The following is a 14,643-nucleotide window of genomic DNA, read 5'->3' as shown; positions in this document are numbered from 1 at the left end:
TCTACCCGCGGGACGCCATCCTTCTGCATGGACCCTCTACCCGCGGGACGCCATCCTTCTGCATGGACCCTCTCCCCGCAGGATGCCATCTTTCTGCATGGACCCTCTCCCAGCGGGACGCCATCCTTCTGCATGGACCCTCTCCCCGCGGGACGCCATCCTTCTGCATGGACCCTCTCCCCGCAGGATGCCATCCTTCTGCATGGACCCTCTCCCCGTGGGCCAAAGTCAAGAAGGTTTCTTCTTTGTAGAACCCAACATGGAGATCAGAGTCCACTCAACTCCAGGAACAATCAGAGGCAGTTAACCCAGAAACTTAATGAAAATGGCGCTTATTATGACCAGTGGTCTGTATGGGGTGGTCTATGCAACCCCTCCTTACCATCCCCCGCATTATTACATTCCTTGGGTTTCACGACCAGTGGGCGTTGGTCAGAGGTGGAAGTTGATATCGGGTTACGTTGGGTATATGAAGTTACGATAACGCAGAGGTGCACCACAGGGGGCAGAGGTAAGTGACAGGGGCCAGATCCGGGAGTTTGGATCTGTCGCTCTCTATCCCAATTGGATGTGGCAGTATAACCCATCCCCCCACATCAGGAGTTTTCGCTATCCCAGTGGTAAGCCTTTAATGGAATGACATGCAGAACAGATATACATCTCATCAGCTCCTCACAGCGCCATGGCTGCCCAGCCCAGAATGAGGAGCGTGCCCCCATATGGTGCTGCTTTGGTCAGGGTGGGGTCTCCGCTCAGAGCTTGGTAATAGAAGGTACCGGAGAACAGGACAATTCCAGATGTCAGGAGAGATCCAGCCTGCAGGGGGAACAGAGAGCAGAGGGTGAGTGTGTGATATATATACACAAGTCCCGCCCACAAGATGTCCCCACCCTAGAGGACACAGGAGCAAATGTAGGCCCCAACCCAGAGGATACAGGAGCAAATACAAGCCCCATCAACAAGACGTCCAAACTCCAAATGATACAGGACCCACAAGATGTCCCCACTTTAGGATACAGGCCCCTTTTGCAAGACATCTCCTCCCCAGAGGATATAGGTCCTGCCCAAAAGATGTATCCTCCCAGGAAGAACCCAGGCCCCATCTCTTCTCTCAGGTTACATACCAGCAGGGGGCGCCGGCAGTGCGGTACGGCTAGTAAGGCCAGGCTGTGCAGGAAGTGATACCGATTACCCGTCTCAAAAAGCTGAAAAACAGAACAAAAAAGAATCACTGATAAAATGCACCCCAGCAAAATGGGGAAGGGACACCACACCCGCCACCTCTAAAGTCAATGCAGGGCAGACCCCTGGAGCTGCAGGTCCTAGGAGCTGACATTCCAATGTGTCAGCCCTGGGCGAGAATAACCATAAACGAATTAAGAGAACAAATATATATCCCTACAAACATACAAACCCATATCCCACAAACACCTCCACCATCAGCAGCACAAGCTCCAGTAAGAAAGAGGACAATCACCTCCTTCAGGTACTCATCCCGATCACTGCGCCTGAACCCTACAACAAAAGGTAAGAAATGGTCAGATGTGTATAGATCTATAGTGTATACACTGCAATGCAAAAGTTTGGGCGCCCCTGGTCAACATTTCTGTTACTGTGCACAGTGAAGCAAGTTGAAGATGAAGTGATCTATAAAAAGACACAAAATTAAAGATGAAACACACTGTTCAAAAGAAATAAATAAAAAAGTCCCCTGATCTGCTGAAGGTTATTCCATGGCCCTCACAGTCTCCTGATCTGCTGAAGGTTTTACCATGGTCCTCACAGTCCCCTGATCTGCTAAAGGTTTTACCATGGTCCTCACAGTCCCCTGATCTGCTGAAGGTTTTACCATGGTCCTCACAGTCCCCTGATCTGCTGAAGGTTTTACCATGGCCCTCACAGTCCCCTGATCTGCAGAAGGTTTTACCATGGCCCTCACAGTCCCCTGATCTGCAGAAGGTTTTACCATGGCCCTCACAGTCCCCTGATCTGCAGAAGGTTTAACCATGGCCCCCACAGTCCTCTGACCTGCTGAAGGTTTTACCATGGCCCTCACAGTCCTCTGACCTGCTGACGGTTTTACCATGGCCCCCACAGTCCTCTGACCTGCTGAAGGTTTTACCATGGTCCTCACAGTCCCCTGATCTGCTGAAGGTTTTACCATGGTCCTCACAGTCCCCTGATCTGCTGAAGGTTTTACCATGGTCCTCACAGTCCTCTGACCTGCTGAAGGTTTTACCATGGCCCCCACAGTCCTCTGACCTGCTGAAGGTTTTACCATGGTCCTCACAGTCCTCTGACCTGCTGAAGGTTTTACCATGCATGGCCCCCACAGTCCTCTGATCTGCTGAAGGTTTTACCATGGTCCTCACAGTCCTCTGACCTGCTGAAGGTTTTACCATGGTCCTCACAGTCCCCTGATCTGCTGAAGGTTTTACCATGGCCCCCACAGTCCTCTGACCTGCTGAAGGTTTTACCATGGTCCTCACAGTCCCCTGATCTGCTGAAGGTTTTACCATGGTCCTCACAGTCCCCTGATCTGCTGAAGGTTTTACCATGGTCCTCACAGTCCTCTGACCTGCTGAAGGTTTTACCATGGCCCCCACAGTCCTCTGATCTGCTGAAGGTTTTACCATGGTCCTCACAGTCCTCTGACCTGCTGAAGGTTTTACCATGGTCCTCACAGTCCCCTGATCTGCTGAAGGTTTTACCATGGCCCCCACAGTCCTCAGACCTGCTGAAGGTTTTACCATGGCCCCCACAGTCCTCAGACCTGCTGAAGGTTTTACCATGGTCCTCACAGTCCCCTGATCTGCTGAAGGTTTTACCATGGCCCTCACAGTCCCCTGATCTGCTGAAGGTTTTACCATGGCCCTCACAGTCCTCTGACCTGCTGAAGGTTTTACCATGGCCCCCACAGTCCTCTGACCTGCTGAAGGTTTTACCATGGCCCCCACAGTCCTCTGACCTGCTGAAGGTTTTACCATGGTCCTCACAGTCCCCTGATCTGCTGAAGGTTTTACCATGGCCCCCACAGTCCTCTGACCTGCTGAAGGTTTGACCATGGTCCTCACAGTCCCCTGATCTGCTGAAGGTTTTACCATGGCCCTCACAGTCCCCTGATCTGCTGAAGGTTTTACCATGGCCCTCACAGTCCCCTGATCTGCTGAAGGTTTTACCATGGCCCTCACAGTCCCCTGATCTGGGGGAAAAATAAACGAACCAGCACCTCCATAATAAGTGAATATGAGAACGCAGAACGCAGGTGCACGCTACCTTGGCTGAAACACAATTGGATTAGTAGAACTACAGGTAACAGCACTCTGCTAGTCAATTGCACAAAGATATAAGCAAACACTGAAAGAATAAATACTTGGTGGTCATACTTACTGCAAATGCAGCTAGAAGCTCTTTGCGAATATAATTGATCACAAATATTTCGGGCCCATCTACCAAATCGACAAGGTAGCTTCTAATCAGATGGGTCCTACTCTAACATGCCTCTCCTCGGCTTACAGCCTACAATCTGGGCAAAGTAGTACCAAGCTGTATCCTACGCATGCCTGGGAGAGGCATGTTAGAGTAGGACCCATCTGATTAGAAGCTACCTTGTCGATTTGGTAGATGGGCCTGAAAGATTTTTGATCAATTATATTCGCAAAGAGCTTCTAGCTGCATTTGCAGTAAGTATGACCACCAAGTATTTATTCTTTCAGTGTTTGCTTATATCTTTATGCAATTGACTAGCAGAGTGCTGTTACTTGTAGTTCTACTAATCCAGTCCCCTGATCTGCTGAAGGTTTCACCATGGCCCTCAGTGCTCTGATCTGCTGAGGGTTTGACCATGGTCCACACAGGCCCCTGATCTGCTGAAGGTTTTACCATGGCCCTCACAGTCCCCTGATCTGCTGAAGGTTTTACCATGGTCCTCACAGTCCCCTGATCTGCTGAAGGTTTTACCATGGCCCTCACAGTCCCCTGATCTGCTGAAGGTTTTACCATGGTCCTCACAGTCCCCTGATCTGCTGAAGGTTTTACCATGGTCCACACAGTCCCCTGATCTGCTGAAGGTTTTACCATAGTCCTCACAGTCCCCTGATCTGCTGAACGTTTTACCATGGTCCTCACAGTCCACTGATCTGCTGAAGGTTTTACCATGGTCCTCACAGTCCCCTGATCTGCTGAACGTTTTACCATGGCCCCCACAGTCCCCCAATCTGCTGAAGGTTTTACCATGGCCCTCACAGTCCCCTGATCTGGTGAAGGTTTTACCATGGTCCTCACAGTCCCCTGATCTGCTGAAGGTTTTACCATGGCCCCCACAGTCCCCCGATCTGCTGAAGGTTTTACCATGGCCCTCACAGTCCCCTGATCTGGTGAAGGTTTTACCATGGCCCTCACAGTCCCCTGATCTGGTGAAGGTTTTACCATGGCCCTCACAGTCCCCTGATCTGGTGAAGGTTTTACCATGGTCCTCACAGTCCCCTGATCTGCTTAAGGTTTTACCATGGTCCTCACAGTCCCCTGATCTTCTGAAGGTTTTACCAAGGACCCCACAGTCCACTAATCTGAACAGTACTCAAAATCTTTGGAAATACCTCAAAAGAACAGAACGTGCAAGACGACCCAGGAATCTCACAGAACTGGAACATTTCTTCAAGGAAGAATGAGATAAGAACTAAATTTCTCTCGGCTGCTAAAAAAAGCGCTTACAAACTGTGATACCAGCCAAAGGGGGCGCTACTAGGTACTAACCATGCAGGGGACCCAGTTTTGACTTGTGCCCTTTTCCTTTTTAGAAAATGTCAATGAAGAAAATAAAAAATGTTTCTGCTTAAAATACAAAAAAGGGAGTGTGTCCTTCTGCAGACCGTTTCATCCTCAACTTCCTTAACTGTTCACAGTAACAGGAATTGTCTCCAGTGGCCCAGACAATCGGTGTATGACTATCAGATGTATATAGTGACATTACAGGAGATCACCAGCAGGGGGCGCACAGTCCTCTATCAGTGTATGACTATCAGATGTATATAGTGACATTACAGGAGATCACCAGCAGGGGGCGCACAGTCCTCTATCAGTGTATGACTATCAGATGTATATAGTGACATTACAGGAGATCACCAGCAGGGGGGCACAGTCCTCTATCAGTGTATGACTATCAGATGTACATAGTGACATTACAGGAGATCACCAGCAGGGGGAGCACAGTCCTCTATCAGTGTATGACTATCAGATGTATATAGTGATATTACAGGAGATCACCAGCAGGGGGAGCACAGTCCTCTATCAGTGTATGACTATCAGATGTATATAGTGATATTACAGGAGATCACCAGCAGGGGGGGCACAGTCCTCTATCAGTGTATGACTATCAGATGTATATAGTGACATTACAGGAGATCACCAGCAGGGGGAGCACAGTCCTCTATCAGTGTATGACTATCAGATGTATATATAGTGACATTACAGGAGATCACCAGCAGGGGGGGCACAGTCCTCTATCAGATGTATATAGTGACATTACAGGAGATCACCAGCAGGGGGCGCACAGTCCTCTATCAGTGTATGACTATCAGATGTATATAGTGACATTACAGGAGATCACCAGCAGGGGGGGCACAGTCCTCTATCAGATGTATATAGTGACATTACAGGAGATCACCAGCAGGGGGCGCACAGTCCTCTATCAGTGTGTGACTATCAGATGTATATAGTGACATTACAGGAGATCACCAGCAGGGGGAGCACAGTCCTCTATCAGTGTGTGACTATCAGATGTATATAGTGACATTACAGGAGATCACCAGCAGGGGGAGCACAGTCCTCTATCAGTGTGTGACTATCAGATGTATATAGTGACATTACAGGAGATCACCAGCAGGGGGGCACAGTCCTCTATCAGTGTATGACTATCAGATGTATATAGTGACATTACAGGAGATCACCAGCAGGGGGCGCACAGTCCTCTATCAGTGTATGACTATCAGATGTATATAGTGACATTACAGGAGATCACCAGCAGGGGGGGCACAGTCCTCTATCAGTGTATGACTATCAGATGTATATAGTGACATTACAGGAGATCACCAGCAGGGGGCGCACAGTCCTCTATCAGTGTATGACTATCAGATGTATATAGTGACATTACAGGAGATCACCAGCAGGGGGAGCACAGTCCTCTATCAGTGTATGACTATCAGATGTATATAGTGACATTACAGGAGATCACCAGCAGGGGGAGCACAGTCCTCTATCAGTGTATGACTATCAGATGTATATAGTGACATTACAGGAGATCACCAGCAGGGGGAGCACAGTCCTCTATCAGTGTATGACTATCAGATGTATATAGTGACATTACAGGAGATCACCAGCAGGGGGAGCACAGTCCTCTATCAGTGTATGACTATCAGATGTATATAGTGACATTACAGGAGATCACCAGCAGGGGGCGCACAGTCCTCTATCAGTGTATGACTATCAGATGTATATAGTGACATTACAGGAGATCACCAGCAGGGGGCGCACAGTCCTCTATCAGTGTATGACTATCAGATGTATATAGTGACATTACAGGAGATCACCAGCAGGGGGGCACAGTCCTCTATCAGTGTATGACTATCAGATGTATATAGTGACATTACAGGAGATCACCAGCAGGGGGGGCACAGTCCTCTATCAGTGTATGACTATCAGATGTATATAGTGACATTACAGGAGATCACCAGCAGGGGGGGCACAGTCCTCTATCAGTGTATGACTATCAGATGTATATAGTGACATTACAGGAGATCACCAGCAGGGGGCGCACAGTCCTCTATCAGTGTATGACTATCAGATGTATATAGTGACATTACAGGAGATCACCAGCAGGGGGGCACAGTCCTCTATCAGTGTATGACTATCAGATGTATATAGTGACATTACAGGAGATCACCAGCAGGGGGCGCACAGTCCTCTATCAGTGTATGACTATCAGATGTATATAGTGACATTACAGGAGATCACCAGCAGGGGGAGCACAGTCCTCTATCAGTGTATGACTATCAGATGTATATAGTGACATTACAGTCCTCTATCAGTGTATGACTATCAGATGTATATAGTGACATTACAGGAGATCACCAGCAGGGGGGGCACAGTCCTCTATCAGTGTATGACTATCAGATGTATATAGTGACATTACAGGAGATCACCAGCAGGGGGGCACAGTCCTCTATCAGTGTATGACTATCAGATGTATATAGTGACATTACAGGAGATCACCAGCAGGGGGGGCACAGTCCTCTATCAGTGTATGACTATCAGATGTATATAGTGACATTACAGGAGATCACCAGCAGGGGGGGCACAGTCCTCTATCAGTGTATGACTATCAGATGTATATAGTGACATTACAGGAGATCACCAGCAGGGGGAGCACAGTCCTCTATCAGTGTATGACTATCAGATGTATATAGTGACATTACAGGAGATCACCAGCAGGGGGGGCACAGTCCTCTATCAGTGTATGACTATCAGATGTATATAGTGACATTACAGGAGATCACCAGCAGGGGGGCACAGTCCTCTATCAGTGTATGACTATCAGATGTATATAGTGACATTACAGGAGATCACCAGCAGGGGGGGCACAGTCCTCTATCAGTGTATGACTATCAGATGTATATAGTGACATTACAGGAGATCACCAGCAGGGGGGGCACAGTCCTCTATCAGTGTATGACTATCAGATGTATATAGTGACATTACAGGAGATCACCAGCAGGGGGGGCACAGTCCTCTATCAGTGTATGACTATCAGATGTATATAGTGACATTACAGGAGATCACCAGCAGGGGGAGCACAGTCCTCTATCAGTGTATGACTATCAGATGTATATAGTGACATTACAGGAGATCACCAGCAGGGGGGGCACAGTCCTCTATCAGTGTATGACTATCAGATGTATATAGTGACATTACAGGAGATCACCAGCAGGGGGGCACAGTCCTCTATCAGTGTATGACTATCAGATGTATATAGTGACATTACAGGAGATCACCAGCAGGGGGCGCACAGTCCTCTATCAGTGTATGACTATCAGATGTATATAGTGACATTACAGGAGATCACCAGCAGGGGGGCACAGTCCTCTATCAGTGTATGACTATCAGATGTATATAGTGACATTACAGGAGATCACCAGCAGGGGGGGCACAGTCCTCTATCAGTGTATGACTATCAGATGTATATAGTGACATTACAGGAGATCACCAGCAGGGGGCGCACAGTCCTCTATCAGTGTATGACTATCAGATGTATATAGTGACATTACAGGAGATCACCAGCAGGGGGAGCACAGTCCTCTATCAGTGTATGACTATCAGATGTATATAGTGACATTACAGGAGATCACCAGCAGGGGGGGCACAGTCCTCTATCAGTGTATGACTATCAGATGTATATAGTGACATTACAGGAGATCACCAGCAGGGGGGGGCACAGTCCTCTATCAGTGTATGACTATCAGATGTATATAGTGACATTACAGGAGATCACCAGCAGGGGGCGCACAGTCCTCTATCAGTGTATGACTATCAGATGTATATAGTGACATTACAGGAGATCACCAGCAGGGGGCGCACAGTCCTCTATCAGTGTATGACTATCAGATGTATATAGTGACATTACAGGAGATCACCAGCAGGGGGGGCACAGTCCTCTATCAGTGTATGACTATCAGATGTATATAGTGACATTACAGGAGATCACCAGCAGGGGGGCACAGTCCTCTATCAGTGTATGACTATCAGATGTATATAGTGACATTACAGGAGATCACCAGCAGGGGGGCACAGTCCTCTATCAGTGTATGACTATCAGATGTATATAGTGACATTACAGGAGATCACCAGCAGGGGGAGCACAGTCCTCTATCAGTGTATGACTATCAGATGTATATAGTGACATTACAGGAGATCACCAGCAGGGGGGCACAGTCCTCTATCAGTGTATGACTATCAGATGTATATAGTGACATTACAGGAGATCACCAGCAGGGGGCGCACAGTCCTCTATCAGTGTATGACTATCAGATGTATATAGTGACATTACAGGAGATCACCAGCAGGGGGGCACAGTCCTCTATCAGTGTATGACTATCAGATGTATATAGTGACATTACAGGAGATCACCAGCAGGGGGAGCACAGTCCTCTATCAGTGTATGACTATCAGATGTATATAGTGACATTACAGGAGATCACCAGCAGGGGGAGCACAGTCCTCTATCAGTGTATGACTATCAGATGTATATAGTGACATTACAGGAGATCACCAGCAGGGGGGGCACAGTCCTCTATCAGTGTATGACTATCAGATGTATATAGTGACATTACAGGAGATCACCAGCAGGGGGGGCACAGTCCTCTATCAGTGTATGACTATCAGATGTATATAGTGACATTACAGGAGATCACCAGCAGGGGGAGCACAGTCCTCTATCAGTGTATGACTATCAGATGTATATAGTGACATTACAGGAGATCACCAGCAGGGGGGGCACAGTCCTCTATCAGTGTATGACTATCAGATGTATATAGTGACATTACAGGAGATCACCAGCAGGGGGGGCACAGTCCTCTATCAGTGTATGACTATCAGATGTATATAGTGACATTACAGGAGATCACCAGCAGGGGGGGCACAGTCCTCTATCAGTGTATGACTATCAGATGTATATAGTGACATTACAGGAGATCACCAGCAGGGGGAGCACAGTCCTCTATCAGTGTATGACTATCAGATGTATATAGTGACATTACAGGAGATCACCAGCAGGGGGGCGCACAGTCCTCTATCAGTGTATGACTATCAGATGTATATAGTGACATTACAGGAGATCACCAGCAGGGGGCGCACAGTCCTCTATCAGTGTATGACTATCAGATGTATATAGTGACATTACAGGAGATCACCAGCAGGGGGCGCACAGTCCTCTATCAGTGTATGACTATCATAGTTTATATAGTGACATTACAGGAGATCACCAGCAGGGGGGGCACAGTCCTCTATCAGTGTATGACTATCAGATGTATATAGTGACATTACAGGAGATCACCAGCAGGGGGGGCACAGTCCTCTATCAGTGTATGACTATCAGATGTATATGTGCATTACAGGAGATCACCAGCAGGGGGAGCACAGTCCTCTATCAGTGTATGACTATCAGAGGTATATAGTGACATTACAGGAGATCACCAGCAGGGGGCGCACAGTCCTCTATCAGTGTATGACTATCAGATGTATATAGTGACATTACAGGAGATCACCAGCAGGGGGAGCACAGTCCTCTATCAGTGTATGACTATCGATGTATATAGTGACATTACAGGAGATCACCAGCAGGGGGGCGCACAGTCCTCTAATCAGTGTATGACTATCAGATGTATATAGTGGACATTACAGGAGATCACCAGCAGGGGGAGCACAGTCCTCTATCAGTGTATGACTATCAGATGTATATAGTGACATTACAGGAGATCACCAGCATGGGGGGCACAGTCCTCTATCAGTTATGACTATCAGATGTTATAGTGACATTACAGGAGATCACCAGCAGGGGGGGCACAGTCCTCTATCAGTGTATGACTATCAGATGTATATAGTGACATTACAGGAGATCACCAGCAGGGGGAGCACAGTCCTCTATCAGTGTGTGACTATCAGATGTATATAGTGACATTACAGGAGACACCAGCAGGGGGAGCACAGTCCTCTATCAGTGTTGACTATCAGATGTATATAGTGACATTACAGGAGATCACCAGCAGGGGGGGCGCACAGTCCTCTAATCAGTGTAATGACTATCAGATGTATATAGTGACATTACAGGGAGATCACCAGCAGGGGGCGCACAGTCCTCTATCAGTGTATGACTATCAGATGTATATTAGTGGACATTACAGGAGATCACCAGCAGGGGGAGCACAGTCCCCTCTAATCAGTGTATGAACTAATCAGATGTATATAGTGACATTAACAGGAGATCACCAGCAGGGGGCGCACGAGTCCTCTTATCAGTGTATGACTATCAGATGTAAGATAGTGCACATTACAGGAGATCCCAGCAGGGGGAGCACAGTCATCCTATCCAGGGTATGACTATCAAAGGATTGTATATAGTGACATTACAGGAGATCACCAGCAGGGGGGGCACAGTCCTCTATCAGTGTGACTATCAGATGTATATAGTGACATTACAGGAGATCACCAGCAGGGGGCACAGTCCTCTATCAGTGTATGACTATCAGATGTATATAGTGACATTACAGGAGATCACCAGCAGGGGGGCACAGTCCTCTATCAGTGTATGACTATCAGATGTATATAGTGACATTACAGGAGATCACCAGCAGGGGGGCACAGTCCTCTATCAGTGTATGACTATCAGATGTATATAGTGACATTACAGGAGATCACCAGCAGGGGGGCACAGTCCTCTATCAGTGTGACTATCAGATGTATATAGTGACATTACAGGAGATCACCAGCAGGGGGAGCACAGTCCTCTATCAGTGTATGACTATCAGATGTATATAGTGACATTACAGGAGATCACCAGCAGGGGGGCACAGTCCTCTATCAGTGTATGACTATCAGATGTATATAGTGACATTACAGGAGATCACCAGCAGGGGGGCACAGTCCTCTATCAGTGTATGACTATCAGATGTATATAGTGACATTACAGGAGATCACCAGCAGGGGGGCACAGTCCTCTATCAGTGTATGACTATCAGATGTATATAGTGACATTACAGGAGATCACCAGCAGGGGGCACAGTCCTCTATCAGTGTATGACTATCAGATGTATAGTGACATTACAGGAGATCACCAGCAGGGGGGCACAGTCCTCTATCAGTGTATGACTATCAGATGTATATAGTGACATTACAGGAGATCACCAGCGGGGGCACAGTCCTCTATCAGTGTATGACTATCAGATGTATATAGTGACATTACAGGAGATCACCAGCAGGGGGGCACAGTCCTCTATCATGTAGTATGACTACAGATGTATATAGTGACATTACAGGAGATCACCAGCAGGGGGCACAGTCCTCTATCAGTGTATGACTATCAGATGTATATAGTGACATTACAGGAGATCACCAGCAGGGGGGGCACAGTCCTCTATCAGATGTATATAGTGACATTACAGGAGGATCACCAGCAGGGGGGGCACAGTCCTCTATCAGTGTATGACTATCAGAGGTATATAGTGACATTACAGGAGATCACCAGCAGGGGGAGCACAGTCCTCTATCAGGTGTATGACTATCAGATGTATATAGTGACATTCAGGAGATCACCAGCAGGGGGCGCACAGTCCTCTATCAGTGTATGACTATCAGATGTATATAGTGACATTACAGGAGATCACCAGCAGGGGAGCACAGTCCTCTATCAGTGTATGACTATCAGATGTATATAGTGACATTACAGGAAGATCACCAGCAGGGGGGCACAGTCCTCTATCAGTGTATGACTATCAGATGTATATAGTGCATTACAGGAGATAACCAGCAGGGGGGGCACAGTCCTCTATCAGTGTATGACTATCAGATGTATATGTGACATTACAGGAGTCACCAGCAGGGGGGGCACAGTCCTCTATCAGTGTATGACTATCAGATGTATATAGTGACATTACAGGAGATCACCAGCAGGGGGGCACAGTCCTCTATCAGTGTATGACTATCAGATGTATATAGTGACATTACAGGAGATCACCAGCAGGGGGGCACAGTCCTCTATCAGTGTATGACTATCAGATGTATATAGTGACATTACAGGAGATCACCAGCAGGGGGGCACAGTCCTCTATCAGTGTATGACTATCAGATGTATATAGTGACATTACAGGAGATCACCAGCAGGGGGCACAGTCCTCTATCAGTGTATGACTATCAGATGTATATAGTGACATTACAGGAGATCCAGCAGGGGGGCACAGTCCTCTATCAGTGTATGACTATCAGATGTATATAGTGACATTACAGGAGATCACCAGCAGGGGGCACAGTCCTCTATCAGTGTATGACTATCAGATGTATATAGTGACATTACAGGAGATCACCAGCAGGGGGGCACAGTCCTCTATCAGTGTATGACTATCAGATGTATATAGTGACATTACAGGAGATCACCAGCAGGGGGGCACAGTCCTCTATCAGTGTATGACTATCAGATGTATATAGTGACATTACAGGAGATCACCAGCAGGGGGGCACAGTCCTCTATCAGTGTATGACTATCAGATGTATATAGTGACATTACAGGAGATCACCAGCAGGGGGGCACAGTCCTCTATCAGTGTATGACTATCAGATGTATATAGTGACATTACAGGAGATCACCAGCAGGGGGGCACAGTCCTCTATCAGTGTATGACTATCAGATGTATAGTGACATTACAGGAGATCACCAGCAGGGGGCACAGTCCTCTATCAGTGTATGACTATCAGATGTATATAGTGACATTACAGGAGATCACCAGCAGGGGGGCACAGTCCTCTATCAGTGTATGACTATCAGATGTATATAGTGACATTACAGGAGATCACCAGCAGGGGGGCACAGTCCTCTATCAGTGTATGACTATCAGATGTATATAGTGACATTACAGGAGATCACCAGGGGGGGCACAGTCCTCTATCAGTGTATGACTATCAGATGTATATAGTGACATTACAGGAGATCACCAGCAGGGGGGGCACAGTCCTCTATCAGTGTATGACTATCAGATGTATATAGTGACATTACAGGAGATCACCAGCAGGGGGGCACAGTCCTCTATCAGTGTATGACTATCAGATGTATATAGTGACATTACAGGAGATCACCAGCAGGGGGGCACAGTCCTCTATCAGTGTATGACTATCAGATGTATATAGTGACATTACAGGAGATCACCAGCAGGGGGGCACAGTCCTCTATCAGTGTATGACTATCAGATGTATATAGTGACATTACAGGAGATCACCAGCGGGGGCACAGCTCCTCTATCAGTGTATGACTATCAGATGTATATAGTGACATTACAGGAGATCACCAGCAGGGGGGGCACAGTCCTCTATCAGTGTATGACTATCAGATGTATATAGTGACATTACAGGAGATCACCAGCAGGGGGGCACAGTCCTCTATCAGTGTGACTATCAGATGTATATAGTGACATTACAGGAGATCACCAGCAGGGGGAGCACAGTCCTCTATCAGTGTATGACTATCAGATGTATATAGTGACATTACAGGAGATCACCAGCAGGGGGGGCACAGTCTCTATCAGTGTATGACTATCAGATGTATATAGTGACATTACAGGAGATCACCAGCAGGGGGGCACAGTCCTCTATCGTGTATCCTATCAGTGTATATAGTGACATTACAGGAGATCACCAGCAGGGGGGGCACAGTCTCTATCAGATGTATATAGTGACATACAGGAGATCACCAGCAGGGGGGCACAGTCTCAGTGGTATGCTATCGTATATAGTGACATTACAGGAGATCACCAGCAGGGGCGCACAGTCCTCTATCAGTGTATGACTATCAGTTCTGGACATATAGTGGATACACCAGCAGGGGGGGGG

General features: G+C 47.4%; 1 protein-coding gene across 1 annotated transcript in view; it reads right to left on the bottom strand.

Annotated features, from left to right (window-relative positions):
- Window positions 1–612: 612 nt before the first annotated feature.
- TMEM256 (transmembrane protein 256) overlaps window positions 613–14,643 on the bottom strand; it is a 37,311-nt gene continuing 23,280 nt past the window's right edge. Inside the window, exons 2-4 of the mRNA XM_044277623.1 lie at window positions 1,478–1,515; window positions 1,125–1,205; window positions 613–816 (exon numbers count right to left, since the gene is read on the bottom strand). Coding sequence (XP_044133558.1) covers window positions 673–816; window positions 1,125–1,205; window positions 1,478–1,515 — 263 coding nt within the window. The 3' untranslated portion in view covers window positions 613–672. The remainder of the gene's footprint in view (window positions 817–1,124; window positions 1,206–1,477; window positions 1,516–14,643) is intronic.

This window comes from Bufo gargarizans, chromosome 2 (assembly GCF_014858855.1).
Source record: "Bufo gargarizans isolate SCDJY-AF-19 chromosome 2, ASM1485885v1, whole genome shotgun sequence".
Taxonomy (NCBI): domain Eukaryota; kingdom Metazoa; phylum Chordata; class Amphibia; order Anura; family Bufonidae; genus Bufo; species Bufo gargarizans.
This window is presented reverse-complemented; position numbering and strand designations above follow the sequence as displayed.